The 15,947-nt window shown below is 34.2% G+C and overlaps 1 protein-coding gene across 1 annotated transcript; it reads right to left on the reverse strand.

Moving 5' to 3' along the window:
• Nucleotides 1-2,500: 2,500 nt before the first annotated feature.
• INHBA (inhibin subunit beta A) lies at nt 2,501-14,542 on the reverse strand. Its single transcript, XM_015813066.1, has 2 exons — nt 14,141-14,542; nt 2,501-3,528 (listed from the first exon to the last, which is right to left on the reverse strand). The coding sequence occupies exons 1-2, from the start codon at nt 14,526-14,528 to the stop codon at nt 2,663-2,665; spliced, it is 1,254 nt and encodes a 417-aa protein (XP_015668552.1). The 5' UTR covers nt 14,529-14,542; the 3' UTR covers nt 2,501-2,662.
• Nucleotides 14,543-15,947: the final 1,405 nt, after the last annotated feature.

Below are 15,947 nucleotides of genomic sequence, written 5' to 3' on the forward strand. Positions count from 1 at the left end.
ACTATTTGTGATTTTTCACCTAAGGAATAAAGATTTCCAGCATCATATTTTTCTAATTGCTATTAGGTTTTTACAGTGGCAATGTAGCCAGCTTATCTGCAGATATAAAGTTCAATACATTGGATTACAGCTGCTGAGATTTGGCTAACAAAAAAATGAAAGGCAGCACTACTGTCTTATCCTTCTTGCCTTCAAAGTACTATGATATTAAGCCTGTTAGCACAAATGGATTCTATCTGTGCTATAAAAGGAATGCATTTAAGTAGTGCCAGATAGAGGGGAAATATGAGTTTAAATTTCTAAGCATATTCCATCCCAAACTGGTAATAGAAAACATTACTCTTAACAGAACTCTTTTACTTTCTCACATACCAGGTTTAATGCAAGTTTCCTGATGAATATGCATCAGCATCAGTTATTCTTTGCAATCATATAAAAATGTGCAACGCCACTGCATTCTGGAATTTTCACCATTTCTCTACTCAAACTTCACCTACTTAGATGCTTTTAATCATGCTGCCTGGAATTTTGGGATTTACACTCGTTAAATATCTGGACAAATACTCTGCATTGACCAAAACAGGTAATCTACAAAGCATGCTCATGATGGCAGATTGTTCAGTGGCATTTTATAAATTGCTGACACATAAATCTTGTATATTGTCAGGGCATGAAATAGTTCCTATTTGGAGAATAATACATTGGCAAGACAATGAGCAGATTACTTGTCTGGCATTGTCCACCGAGACATTTTCTCCAATATAACTCAGAAATTATTGCAAGATGACCAGGCAGTACACAAGTATTCTTATTCATTTGCCACTCTCCGCTTGTTTTTCACACTTTCAAATGAACACATGTAATCACCAATATTCATACCCATTGTCCATTAATTGCTACATAGATTTAAACTATTCAAGAGAAGTGGATCCTGCTGTCTTGAAGTTGAAATTTACAACTGAAGAAAGATGCAAGATCAGATTGGTCTATCTTTATATTGGAGGTTTTATATAGAATGATATAATTTTAAATAGGGGCAAAAATAATACACTGTGCTTGGCACACAAACATTATTTTTAAGAACATTAAAAGCCTTGCCTGAAGTGCTTAAGTTGTATATACACATACATATACAAATATGATTACAACTTTCTATTGTATTGTTTTCCAATAATGTACAGCTGTTGTACATATGAAGAATTCACAACTGCAATATTCTAAAATTCAGTTTTTAATTTAAAGTTCCCAGAATAATTTAAGGGCTTTATAAATGAATAGCCAAATCTACCCTTCAATTCTGGTGGTCAGATTCATCCAGAAATCATCTATAATAGTTTGAATACAACCAGCCTCACTAATGACCCTTAAATCAGATCCTAACCTATAGATAACATTAGTTTAAAACAGATTGTTTAGAAGCTCACACAAATGTCTTTGGTGTACATTTTTAAGGTATAAAATATGACAATAAAAATAATTATTTTGTGTGCTGTAGCAGTTCTTATATAGCTCACAATAAGTGCAGCTTTCAATTCCCTTCCAACCCAACCAAATCCCTCCCCAAATTACTAGTTAAATAAAGGTTAGAAGACAGGTTGAACATGGTTTGTAGTGCAAATAGTAAACAATCTTTTTTTAAAAAAACTTTTTTTTCTCATTTTTACAAAATATAGAAATGTTGGTCCATTAACTGGACAAACATGTTCCATTCAAGTATCTTTCATTGAAGAAAAAAAATTAATGGTACTTCCATTGTTTTTTTAAGTCTGGGTTGTTGTTTTTTTCTCTCTCTCTTTCAGATAAAATTTCAAATCAACTTGGTTGCATAGTTCTAATGTCATAAGCACCTTTACGAAATGTAACTTTGTATTTCCTTTCTTTCTTTCTTTCTTTCTTTCTTTCTTTCTTTCTCTTTCTTTCTTTTCTTTTCTTTTCTTTTTCTTTCTCTCCTACTTTTTAAAAACGTTTTTGCAAAAATAGTGCAGAAAATAAAGGTGAGTACACCTGCATATTAATTGTCCCATATATATATATATATATATATATATATATATATATATATATATATATATATATATATATATATATATATATATATATATATATACACACACACACACACACACACACACACACACACACACACACACACACACACACACAATCTGCTTTTTGTGCTTGCCATAAGGAAGCTGCACAATCACATACGTGCACACTCAATGTGTCCTTGATAGCTTCTTGGGAATAAAAGTGCCAGTGAATGTAGTTTTCATACACATGGCTTTTATATAATTTTAATAATATTTTGGATTTAACAGCCAAATTGCTATATTTTAGGTATGCTATAATCAAGGCTTGAATGCAAAGATAACTTTGAGTAGAGAAAGATATCTCCCCTTGTTGCTAAGTGTGGAATACCATGCAATAAAATATAGAGCATATAAAGATTGCATTGCCTTGATGAGCATTCCTCATCCATACCCTAGAAACAATGTCATTCTTCTTTCTTCTGCTTATCTCTAATTTGAATACTAGATGCTATTATGTTGAAAATATAACTGTTTTGTTGAATATTTGGTCTTTCCTGTTTTTATTTCAAATTGTCTTTTTGAAATTGTTAAAAAGGTTGTCCCAAAGTGTTGATATGCAAAATGCACATAACCTATGAGCACCCACATTCTTCTACAATCATATTCTGGATGTCCTTTTTAATTATATTTTGCCCATCATCATAATAGAGCATAGACATTGGTCGTAGTTTGGTAGGAACACAGCATGACTTGAGGTTGGAGAAAGGACTGTGGCCTCTCATGCGGTAATGGTTGATAACGGTGGAGTGGAAAGAGAGAGTGGAACTAGATGTGCCTGCAATATGACTGGGACAATCACCTTCACAGTAATTGGCATGGTAGCCTTGTGGGGCAATGATCCAGTCATTCCAACCAATGTCTTTGAAGCTAACAAAGAAGTGCTTCTTGCAACAAATGTTGACTTTTCCATCACACTCAAGGCCTCGCCTTCGCCGCCTGTGGTGGTGATCCTCTGAATTCGTGGCCAGCATCATTAAGAAGGGCCTATGTGATTGCTCTTTCTCCTCTTCTCCTGTGCTTTCATTACCTTCCATAGCTTCTCCCTTTTTTTTCTTCTTTCCCATCAGCACCAGGCTGGCTCCTGTTTCTTGACACTGGTCACAAGTAACCCGCACATCCAGAGAATTCTTTCCCTGATCCAAGAGACCCTGAACACTTTTGGAGACTGGGAAAATGTGCCAAGTACTTTTACGAGTGTCAACTACCTTTTCAGATATCAGAATTTCACTTTTTCCTCCCTTCCGTCCACTTTCCTCTTCCACAAGTAGAGAGCTGCGCTTTGGCAGTTTCTGCTGCTGATAGAGTCTAATGGTCACTTTTGTTCTGGTACAATTACCTTTAGATACTTTGAGGAAAAGCCACACATCAGCTTGAGCTACCACTGACAATTCACTGCCTTCTTTAGAGATTTCAAAATGCAGCATTTTTCTGGCAGGACCTACAATATCAATAAAGGAAGGAAGGAAGGAAGGAAGGAAGAAAAAAAATCACTTAATAACAGCAGAACAGTTTAAAAAAAAACAGAGAAAAAGTAATACTGTATAAAGCATTGGCTTTTAAACTATGGATTTTATTTTCTTTGACCCTATTATTGGCAATAGATAACAGAACTGTTGTGGCCTAGAATAAAATTCCTTGCCCTAAAAGTTTATGTAGCATCCGTTACCCACCTGCCCCCAATTTGAGCATTTCTCTCAAAGTTGCTAAAACAACTCTATCCCACATGCTTTAAACCAGAATTGAATATTTATAATATTGGCCATTTAAAGAGAGTGATTATAGTATTATTATGTTTTTCTTCACATATTGTAAAATGGTTCAATCTGAAGATTAGGATGGGAGAAGGAAGGAAGGAAGGAAGGAAGGAAGGAAGGAAGGAAGGAAGGAAGGAAGGAAGGAAGGAAGGAAGGAAGGAAGGATGGAAGGAAGGAAGGAAGGAAGGAAGGAAGGAAGGAACTCAATGTGGGATAGCATTTATGGCTAGAATAGCATTCTTTCTGGCATGAATCCAAGGGGATCTCTCTCTCTCTCTCTCTCTCTTTCTCTTATGCACACACATACACACAACACACACACACACACATACATACATACATACATACATACATACATACATACATCTGTCTATATATCTATCTCTGTACTAGATATCTTTGCACTTCTATATGAATTACTAAGCTTTGAGATATGATAGTTTGTTCACATCCAACATATAGGTAGTTAGTAATTTAATACATAAGTCTTTTAACTCCCTTAGTTCAGACCTGTACTCAACCCTCTAATTTTTCTTGAAGACCAATGTTCTCCAGAAATGCTAGTAAAAATTGGTGTTTTGATGGTTATAATTGTTTCCAAAATGAAATGTTATTTAATACAAAATTCAATACAACACTGTCTTGATCTTGTGATCTCAAGTTTTATCATTTAGACCTAAGGTACTTTTTCTAGTGTTATAACACAGATACACCACTGACTCCTTAAAATGGAAATGTGGCAGAAAACCTTTTTGAACTTTTTAGGAAATATAGCACATTGATCTGATCTCTCAAGAGTCCATTATTTCAGTACACTTTTCTTTGCCACTACCTTATTATCTTGTAATTATGGTTATTTTTATTTAATCAATTAAAAACATATGTATAAAAATGTATTTAACTTGAAGAATTGCTCTGTGGAAGTGCTTTCTTTGTTCCATTATTTCTGTTGTAAGCCTGCGGACAATGCCTACTTCTTCTACTTATTACACTTAAATATATCAGAGAACATCCCCTACTAAAAAGCAGGATAAGATCCTTTTAAAAAAATATGTAATAAATTGCATTGTTTTCTATAACAATGCAAGTATATCCTCTCATCTTCTGAAAGTCAAGCTGTCATCAGATGTATTCCTTGCAAAATATTTGTATGACTTTTAAGGAGTACAGTACATGTAAATCTAAATTGTGATTCAACAAATTATTTAAGCACACACAAGTGATTGAATGCAAAGTGGAATTTATTTCCACCATTTCAGTGAAAGAAATGTATATGATCAGCTTTGTTGTCCACCTTGTATTATAAAAGAGGACAGAAGCTGCTAATATTCACATAACTGGGCATCTATAATTATATGGCTGAATGGCACTACTTACCACATCAACACATAAATAAAACTGGACTGAAATTTCACAGTATGTTTTGCAAATCAAAACCAGATTGCATAGAAGACAAAGGCAAATGAAGAAATGAATGCCATGTCATTGTGACACTAACTCTTCCCTTTTCACATTTGTGTTTTCATGTATATAAGAGGCAGACCTTTCAGTGCAACACTGCAATACTTTCTTCATTACTTTGACAAAACAGTCAGATTTAATAGATATCTCTAGGCAATACTGCCTCATTTGAAACAAAATAAAATCTTCCCTTAATTCAGGACAGTAATTCTTCAAAAGTAGCTTTGCTATAAAAAATGGTATTTTTAAACAAGAGGGATTTTTTTTAACCTAAATTTATAAATTTCAGTCAAAAAAGATATATTTAACACTTAATCTGACAGGAATTATAAATTATCTTGTAATAGAAATTAATACAATATTTTTAAAAATACAATGAGAATAACCATATAAATACAGTTAGATTATGACATGAACTTGCTGGAATGTCAACATTTTCCTTTGGAATGACATAAACAATCAAATAGGGAGGTATCTTTCCCATTTCTCTATCTGATTGACTAAAGGACAAAGATAGATTTAACATCTTGAGTTAATATAGCAGCTATATAATGAAAGCAAAACAAAGTATACACTAAGAATGAATTAGCATTTAATTTTGTCTTATTTGCATTACTATCTTCCTAATCCTAATAGAGTACAACTACTGCACTATCATGTTAATCCTGTTTATTACATATTAATTCTATGTGGCTCTGAAAAAGACACAATTGTAAGATTTTATGTTCAGTATTCATGATGGCAAATGCACTTTTGACATGAATGAAATTCTGAAGAAAAATTGAATTCTCTTCTGAATAGATAGAAGACTGAAGGACCAGAATGGAGGAGAGATTATCAAGAAAATCCATCAATATGATTACTAAGCATCAACACCAACTTGATAGCACACTGAAAAGTATAAAAATTATTATCCAGGAGCTAAGTTAAGGTGATGGATTAAAAGTGAGGAGACCAAGATTCTAGTTTACCCTCAAGCATGAAGCCAGATGGGTGATCTTGGATCAGCCACTTCCTCTTGGCCTTAAATTAGCATCAGGCTTTGCAACAAACCAGCTAATAAAAAACAGCTTGTGATAGGTTTACTGTAAGAACTAAGTGAACATAGTGCCAAAACAAGCTCATACTGCAATCACGTAAAACAAGCACTATAAAACACAACAACACTAAGAGCTAAGCTTATTATGGATCTGGATATATAAATAATTTTTCAGAATCACAGCTAAATTGGAAGAGCAGATGCAGAGGCAGTTTTCCAATGAGAAAAAAGTTTCTTCAAAGTGTATTCAATAATAGAAACAGAAATGGTTCTTTTTTTTTTTTTTTTTGGCTATCGTTGTAATGTCAGAAACTACACTGAAACTCTGACCATTATTTTCCATTGTCCACAATATATAGAAAAACATATATTCAAGGGTAAGGCATGTTAAGTGGGAAGGTGATAGAAAAAGTTATTTGCCAGAGAAAACTTGTAGAAAGTTCTGAAGTGAGGATTCTGAAGGATCTGAGTGGAAAAAAAGTTATTTCAGAAATATCTTGAGAAATGTTAACTCCCTTTCTTTGTGCTAAAACTTTCTATGGAAATCATTAATCATTTGTAAGGTTTTTTTTGCTAGCACCAGGATTGGCAAATTGATGTTTTATGGATTTGCTAATAGATAAGGGATGTGACATGGGATAAAGAGATATTCTTTCTTTTCATTTTTCATGTACTTTTTAAACCATTCCTTTCTCTTTCTCTGTTTATTTTTACAATTGTAATTAAAATTCTAAATAATCATTTACAAAAAAGAGAAAGAAATCATTCATGTTTTCCAGCATGAATTCTGACTATTTTGCTTAATAAAAAAATTGAAATTTCTGTACCATGCATATTATTTAAAAATGAAGGCTATTTAATACATTTCAAAATATTCCAAGAGTTAAAAAAATATCAAATTTATTTTCCAGGAAACTTATACTTCCTGCTAGCATACTTCCCTGATGTATGGTTATGTTCCTAACTCTTGAATCCATTGGAATTTAATTGTAAGTAGTCAAGTTTCTACTGCACATATACTAAATCTATTAAAGGAGTAACCATTTAGTATGAAAGATCTGTTATTTAATTTTTCCATTATTCATTCCAATTTTAAGCTGTTCTGTTTTGTAGTGTAAGTGAATGATTTTATTTTCTGTACAACAAACTCTTGATTTATACTAACATATATTTGGGCATGTTTAGATATGTGCATAACTCTGTAATAAATGCAAGTGTGATCAAATGTTCTCTGTTTTAAAACCTCCTTTCACTTTCTATAAAAATGAATAATGTGTGATTAATTTCTTGCAGTATAAAAGTAGATATTGATCAGTTAGGATATCCTCACCTCTGGTAGTGGCCTTTAGGAGCTGTACTGTATAATTTATTCTATAAGCTTTCACTAAGGCAGAGATTCCAGGTACACTCATACTTCTCTCAATGGAAAAATATACACTATCCAGTACCAGGAACAGGTTTTGATCTTATCTGGCTTATGTCCCCAAATGTACATCTAAATATTTTTTTCTAAATCTTGAGGCCTGAGAGATAAATTAGTCATTCACTCATGTAGGAAAAGGCAAGTGTGTTTCCATGCACTTAGTTTAATAGAAACTCTTTTATTAACATAATTGTACCTGAATTCCAAGACCATCCTAACATTCTTATGAAGTACCATTTGTCATTATGCACAGTTCATATGGTGCACAACTAGTGTTATATCTTCCACCTGACATTGTTTTGAATATCGCTCTAATGCAGGAGTGTCAAACTGGCGGCCCACAGGCCAGATGCGTCACATGCAGGCCACGTCCACCATGGCTCCACAATGGCAAAAACCATCACGATACATCATGTGACATGAACGAGTTTGACACCCATGCTCTAATGTGAATTGCTAACATTTTGCTATATTTTTGAGTGCCCATAGTCTTGAATCTCTATACAAGAAGAAATTTAATTCAGTCAATATTCTCCAAAGCTCTATCGCTATGCATTTTTCTAAAAAAAGTCAGTAAAGGAAATATACATGTAGATTCAGACAATTTACAGGATATTAACATACCATTTGTTATTTCATACAGGCTTGTGGGAAATATAGTATAGCCAGAAACATGAGATGTCCAACTGGCACTTAAACATCTTACTTCTCCCTGCTGTCACTTGAAAAGTTTAACTCACAAATAAGAAAGTAAATAAGAAGCACAATACTATCAGCAGACCCAGATACTCAGCCTGAGACCTGTTTATTGATCACAGTTGCTATTTTTTAAAAGTGATGGCATAATACCCTTCTTCATTACCTTTCACATTTTTTTTCAAATCCTGAACATTTTTTAAAAAAATTTCCTAGATAGGCTACCTAAAATTCTAAGAGTTGTCCTCATGTCTTCTTGCCTTGTGATAGAGAAGTATTTCCTAAGGTCCCTGTTGCAATTTAAAAAAAAATATCACAGAAATTAAATATGTAGGCTGTTCATATTGGGAACACTGCATAGTATCATTAAGTTACAGCAAAACTAATTTTTGTGCCAGTCTTTGAGTATTTACCAAAGAGATCAGTTATGCCTAAAACACTTATTTGGTAAGGAACCATATTTAAATCCCATTGACCTGAGTGCAAAATAGTCCTACTAATGCATGGAAATGTTCCTTCCATTTGCAAAGAACTGGTGAATTCAGGGAGGAGCTTGATTTTTGGCAAATTTTTGTGTTCTCTTGAAAGTCACACAACCTCTTGAGTAGACTGTATACAAAGATACTTCAACTAACAAGGGAATCAATGGAAAATATTTCATAATAGTGTAATTCCATGTATAGGACATTGGGTCCAAAACATTGAATTAATAAAGAAAATATTTTTTCCTTTTGGGGAAGAAATCCCACTGAGTTCAAGATCATTCTCCAGCAAGCCTTTTTATAACTATAGTCTTAACTTAGTTGTAATTAGCTTTCCAATTAATTTTAGCAGCATGGGTGTGAAATGAGTCAAGTCCGCCCATTAATTTGATTCATTGAATATCCAAAATCCATCTGAATCGCATCCAGATTCATTTGGAGCTTTAAATGACTAAACCTGAAATTGACAAAATTCTCAAAATGCCTTAGACCAAAAAAGTCATTTTGTCAAACCTTCAATCAGCCTGGATTTCTTGTATTGAGGCAAGTTGCAGCAGTGATGAATTGACTCATTTTATTTAATTTATTTAATATCCTTCCCAATTCATTGAAAAAGCTAAACTGAGAATGGTCAGAGAAGTAGTGAGAGACCCAGTCTCAGGACCTAATACTTCTTCAAGATTGCAGGACATATCTTAGTACATGTCACAAACTGGTAATTAATATTAACAGAATGAGGGTCAGGGAATCACTGCTGCAACTTGCCTCAAAACAAGAAATCCGGGGTAATCAAAGACTTGACTCAAGATTCACTTTTTTTAAAAAAAGGAGAAAGTTCCTTCTGCACTGCAAAGCAAATTCACCTCAAGATAAATCTTTTCCCACTGTCAAGTAGTAAAAAAACATGTAAAAACTGAAGGAAACAGGAAAGTCTCCCAAGGTAAAATGTTCTGACACAGTTGCCATTAATCTACAACAACGTATTCATATAGGAACACAGCATCTTGTTCACATATAACTTCAGCTGCCATGGGTATTCCTTTAAAGTACTTACGATTACTGTCTCTTAGTCTCCTTCATCAATATCTTTCTTTGCTTCTGTCATTCTTTCCCAGACTGAAAGAATTTCAGATTGAAAGAATATTTCCAACTTTATTTAGCTTATCAATGGGTTAGTGAAGTTGTTCCCACTCCACCTGAAATTTAACTATCATAAACAAGGCATCATTTTTTTCAAAAGAGAATGGGCCAAAAACAAACATCCAATTTGCAAAAAGAAGCAAAATAGTCAAGATTTATAATCCAGACTACCTTACCAAGTATCTACTTCAGGCCATGTTGGCTAATAATTTAAACTCATCAGATGGCCTTCAAAAAAAGAATGACACCACCAATTTTTTTCTTTAATAATAGCTAGCTTTTAGCTTCCAAGTATTCTCTTTCTCTCTTCTCCCTCCTCCTCCCTCCATCTCTTTTCCTTTCCCCATTTGTCTTTGCTTTGTTTCTGAAGATCATATTCTTCATTAGTTCATCACTGAAGAAATTCTCCAATTCTGCTAGATGAAAAATACAAAACAAAGAAGAAGAGAGCAATAAGCCCTGCAAAATTTCTCTTTCAGAGCCAGTAGGATTTTAAAAAAGAAACTTGAAGCTAGGTTAATTTGAATGAAATGGGGGGGGGAAAGGGGGGGGTTAACCTTAAAGCTCGCCCTCTTGTGGTTAATTGCTTTTATGTCTTCAGTATAAAAAATGAACTACTGGCAACCCTTTTATTTTTAATGAATGAATCTGAAAACTTAGTAAATTGTCTCCCTTCAATACTTTATTGCAAATTTATTTAAAAGATCATTAAATTTTCTTTTGTGGAGATTTGCTGTCAGATGTCAAGGAAGTGGAAAATATACATAAGATAACATGAAGACATTTATATGTAGTAAACCTGCTCAGGTTCAGACAAAGCTTGATATAAATTTGGTTACAGTTTCCATTTATTCCTGATTACATGATGATCATTACCACTAGAATATCAATATTATCTCCTCCTTACTCATAATTGTTATTTACAACTTTTAAAAAATTGTTTGCTGAATTACCATTTTTTTCTGTTCAATCATATCTGTTTCTTGGAGAAGTCCCCCACAGGTGTTTTTCTTTTCAGAAGTGATTTGCCATTTCTAGAGCTGAAAGAAAGTGACCAGCCCAAGGTCACCTAACTGGATTTGTGCCCAAGGCAGGACTAAAATTCAGAGTCTCGTGGATTGTAGCTTGATTCCTTAACCACTACACCAAAATGACTTTATAATTACCAATAGGTTATTATAAATCAAACAGTGTATAACACAGTCCAGTAGCTATTATTCATCTGACTGTAAAATTTAGGGTGTTAACTAGATTACCATAGCTTATTGCAGCAATATTCATTTTTGTGATATTCTTGATAAGTACAGTAATATTCATTCTTGTTTCCCAAAGGCAATTTAAAAATACAAGCATTTTAGCCAACTGTAAATCTGGTCTTACTAGAGAAAAAGCTTTATGTATTTTTCAAATACCTTTAATTAATTGTGTTATAATAAATGTAGTAATTGTGATGCCATGTTAAATTACCATTTTCCTGCTACTTATTTGTTGCTATTAGTTTAACAAAAGGTAATCTGGATTGTCAGCAGCACCTGCCAAGAATTTGTCTGATCTCTTGAGTCTGAGAACAACTGTAGTTTGATATGTGTTTGGAATTGTCCATTTCTTATTTCATCTAGAAAGCTGTCACTGAGCCTTTTATTGTTTTTTCCTCTTTCAAACTATCTTAGTCTCAATTCAGAAAGAATGTTTGTGTCCTTGTGAGAGCTCTATAAACTATAACTTAGAAATTTTCTCAGACTACTGAGCAGGTTAATTTCATAACTTTTGAAACCAATGAGATAATTTTATTAAATTAACTTGCTTTCAAAAATTAAAAAAAAAAAGAAACTACACTTTTTTCATAGTTTAAGCTTGACAAAACTGAAGATATGTTTCCATTCATTTTCATTTATTCTCTACTGTTCCATTGAAAAGATAGTTGCTTTCAAGAACAACAAGCAGAATACTGGTAAAGAATATTTCTCATATTTTGTTCAATTAGTTTTGAAATATAACCTAAAGCAGATTTTGTACACTTCAGCATCGCTATTTTATAAATATCCTTTATGATAACATGCAAAGTGTTGTTTCTTGTCTTTTTCAGAATAAGATTTAAAAAAAAATACCTGATAACCACAAGAGGGCTATAATCAGCATATAAATTGAATATTATGCAATATTGTTTTGTGCAATAAAACTTTTCTTGACCTTCACATTTCAGCATGGAATAAACTGGTGAAGAAAGAGAAATGATCTTGAGGAAAGTTTTTATGCTTGAAGTTAGTCTGAACAGAAGAACATATATTTCAGGAGAGTTCAGGATTTTTTGTTTGTTTTCCTGCTTTTGCTATACTGAATTCTAGTCAGTACTGAACTCTAGTCAGCACGGATAACATGACAAATATAATATTGACATAATTATAATCGTGGTAGTTTGAATATTTATAAGTTCTAATTGAAAGAAATAATGAGTTGCTGGACTATTGGCTACTTTTTGGGCAATGGCATAGCAAATATTAATCATGTGATTCTCTAAGCCAATTGGACTGCACACCACAGTTGAAGCGTGTCACAGTTGCCTTTGGAGCCTGTTTTAAGCAGAAACAGTACAAACCTCTAGAACTCACACAATGTTGAGAAACCACAGTTCATTCCATCTGTCTTAGAAAGAGTTCTGTGGTAAACTGGATGCAGTGTCTGCCCATCAGATGGTCTATCAATTTCCCTGCTTCTGACTGTTTACTGCTTCATAGAGTAAAACCACTGGAATAAAATCACTTCCAACCACCTTTTAAAAGGAGAGAATGAGTCATTTTTCTTCATAGCAAACCCTTCTCGGGCAAGCCGGGGTGGAGTGGGGGGAGTTGCAATTTGGTAAGTGCTACTCTGACATATATTCCAAGGATAACCATACAGTGGGAATTCATACCATTTAGCAGCAGGAATGTCTGCTGTTAAACCATACACACTTTTCTGCATATCTTTTTCTGCAAACAGAACATCTGAGTCAACAGGTTTTCAGAACTGGAAACTCTGAGAGAGTTGCCTTAATTGTTTATATTGCTGCAGCAAACTTTTAAACAAAAATGCTCAGTGTGCCTATGCGTATGTTTACCACCATATGTTGAGCTAAGCAAAACAATAAGATTCCTTGCAAGCTGCCTTGGCATCACTGAAAAGTGCTTTCACTAGAGAACAGCATTAATCTCCAGAAAGTTTTAAGTTGTGATTCTTTAATCTCTTATTATTGGTAAGTCTGACTGTATAGCAGTCTGGGCACAGGCACACGTGTGTGTGTGTGTGTGTGTGTGTGTGTGTGTGTGTATACAAAAGCTAAACATTGAAGATAATTCATACATTGAATGATAAAGTCTGTATTTATCATTTAATAGCAGCTCAAATAATTACCTGTTTGCAGGAGTGGAAAATGAGTTGAACACTGTAGGACAGTGTTATATATTTTAAAAAAATAAGTAGTTGGAAAGGCACCCCATCAAAGTTGCACTCTTTGGCAGAGAACTCTTAGGAGTACCATTTTTCTTTGCTTTGTTTTTCCCCCCACTGTGCAAAAGTCAGCATTACAATTTGGATTGCCTACAACTATTTGTGCCACTTAGTACTAGGTTTTCTGACAGTAGCTGTTAACACTTTTATTGCCCTGAACATTTGCTAGGAACTGTGTAACAAATATTTATCCTCATCTTGACAGATTTTACAGTGAGTTGTTTCAGAAACTAATTGTAGCTGTTTTTCTTCACTTACACCATTTGCCTATTTACTACCCCATTCTGGTTAGAACTGATTGGTTCTTTTCTCAAGTAGGGAAAGAAGTTCCCACTTCTTAATATCAAATCCAAAATGTTAGATGCGTGTACATCACTTATTGGCTAGTTTGGTGAGTATAAATAAAATATCTGCAATCAAAGCTGAATTCTAGGGATTCACATTCCTTCACACTTTTGCCCTCTACTTTCCGACCACCTCATCTGGAATATAACAATTACAAAGAAAAGTTAATTGCAATTCTAACAACATTGTGCTTCCCTCTCAACCCCACTTCCAATAGCACCCACCTGATTCTGCAAACGTTATGATCTCAGATGTTTGCTCCATCAGTTCATTCTTTTCTGTTCTTCTTCCAATGTCATTCTCTATTTCTACATTGCCATCTTCTCTCACTTTTCCGACATGGAGTTTCTTGATAGCATTTAGAAGTGCAGCTTTGGGCACTGACTGAGTGATGTTAGGTCTGTCTCTCAAGTGCAACATGTTCAGGATATGCTTCTTTACAGCTTCCACCATCTCAGGCTGTGAGCTGGGCACATTCTTGGAAAGGGTGCCAAGGGCACAGGATGGACAATCAGAAACTAAATTGTGTCCATCCGATCCTGAAGTTGGGGAACTTTGCAGTATAATCCAGCAAAATAACAGTATCAATCCTCTAGTCAGAAGCAAAGGCATCCTTGCAGCAAAAGTTGTTGTGATTCCTTTTTTAAAAAGGCAAGGCTTTTCTTCCGCCACAATTACTTCTTCACCCAGTTGGATTTTTTCCCCTTCTGCTTCCTCTTTTCTCTTCAGGAAGAACAAAAAGTTTTCTGTGAAGTTTGGTTTGGAAGATCCCTCTCTGAATTCACTAAGTGCAAATGATGTCTTTGACTGTCAGTGAGAGGAGTCTGACTCTGTCGCGCTGTAGCAAAGCACACGCTGAGAAATAGGCAGAGAGAAATGAGGGAGGAGGACAGCCTAAGTGAGTTGAATGAGAGAGGGAGGGAGTTTTGTCTATGAGTAAAGCTCTGATTGAGAAGGCGGAGGAACAGCTTAAGCCTTCCTTATGCTCATTGCACTCTAGCACATATTTCTCATTTATATTGGCACTCTGGCTTATGATCTGCCACTTTTGCCTTTGAAATCACTTTTTTTTTCATAGTTGCCTGGTGCTTTCTTGACTCCCCCCCTTTACACCCCCCCCCCCCAATTAGATATCTCTGAGTTTTTCCTTTTCCTATCTTTTTCACAGAGTCCCTCAGGCTAATTTAATAGGGTGAACCTGAAATGAGAAGGCTATTTATTGATAGCCTTGGAATACATCTGAACAGCACACAAAGGAGATGTTCAGAAAAGTCCAACTGCTTCCTACTTCAAGTTCTGTCCATAATAAGAATTGGGCAGCTCTACTAAATCTGTGGACTGCTATTATTAAATCTTGAAGTCCTTTCTCATCCGTTGCAACATTTTTAAGATTAATCCATGCTTAAGGCTTGGGGAGAACTGAACTAAAAATGACTAAAGTTGGAAACTTTAACAAGTTGACAAAGTCATATTATTAAAAGTGTATCCTTTTCACTTGACTCAATGGAAAATTCTCTTTTTTTCTGATACTACATATTGGAATCTAGTGATTTTTTAAAAAAAATATTGCTTTGTTAATAGACAAATATTTGTTTACTGTAAATGGATTGCCATTAATTTCTGTGACTGTAAGATTGTATTGAGGCAAGGATATTTCAAAATCTTTGTTATATTTTGGTCAAATAATAAACCATGTTTGAGCCTCACTTGTTTTTTTTCTCCTTCAATTTATCTTAATGCAAGGTTTTAATTACTTTAATCATAAATCATATAGCTCTACCTATGAATTTACCACTTTGCATATTTTTCTTACATTGTAACTTAAGGTTTAGTCTTTTGGAAATACATAATATAACAAAATAGGCCCTATGATCTCCAAGACAAGTAAAGAATCTGAGGGACAATAATAGCACAAATACATTGTTAATGAAATAATTAGAATATACTAAAGGCACAGGTGGGATTCAGCCAGTTTGCACCATTTTGGCAGAACGGTAGCTAATTTTTTGTTGCCCAGGCCCAGAATGGACT

Source organism: Protobothrops mucrosquamatus, unplaced genomic scaffold (genome assembly GCF_001527695.2).
Source record: "Protobothrops mucrosquamatus isolate PMUCROS unplaced genomic scaffold, P.Mucros_1.0 scaffold131, whole genome shotgun sequence".
In the NCBI taxonomy this organism is placed as follows: domain Eukaryota; kingdom Metazoa; phylum Chordata; class Lepidosauria; order Squamata; family Viperidae; genus Protobothrops; species Protobothrops mucrosquamatus.

What these genes read in the sequence shown, in the direction of transcription:
- INHBA (XM_015813066.1), bottom strand. Translation starts at nt 14,528, where the DNA reads ATGCCTTTGCTTCTGACTAGAGGATTGATACTGTTATTTTGCTGGATT. An exon ending in CATAACGTTTGCAGAATCAG is followed by an intron (nt 3,529 to 14,140) that starts GTGGGTGCTATT and finishes TTGATATTGTAG; the next exon opens with GTCCTGCCAGAAAAATGCTG.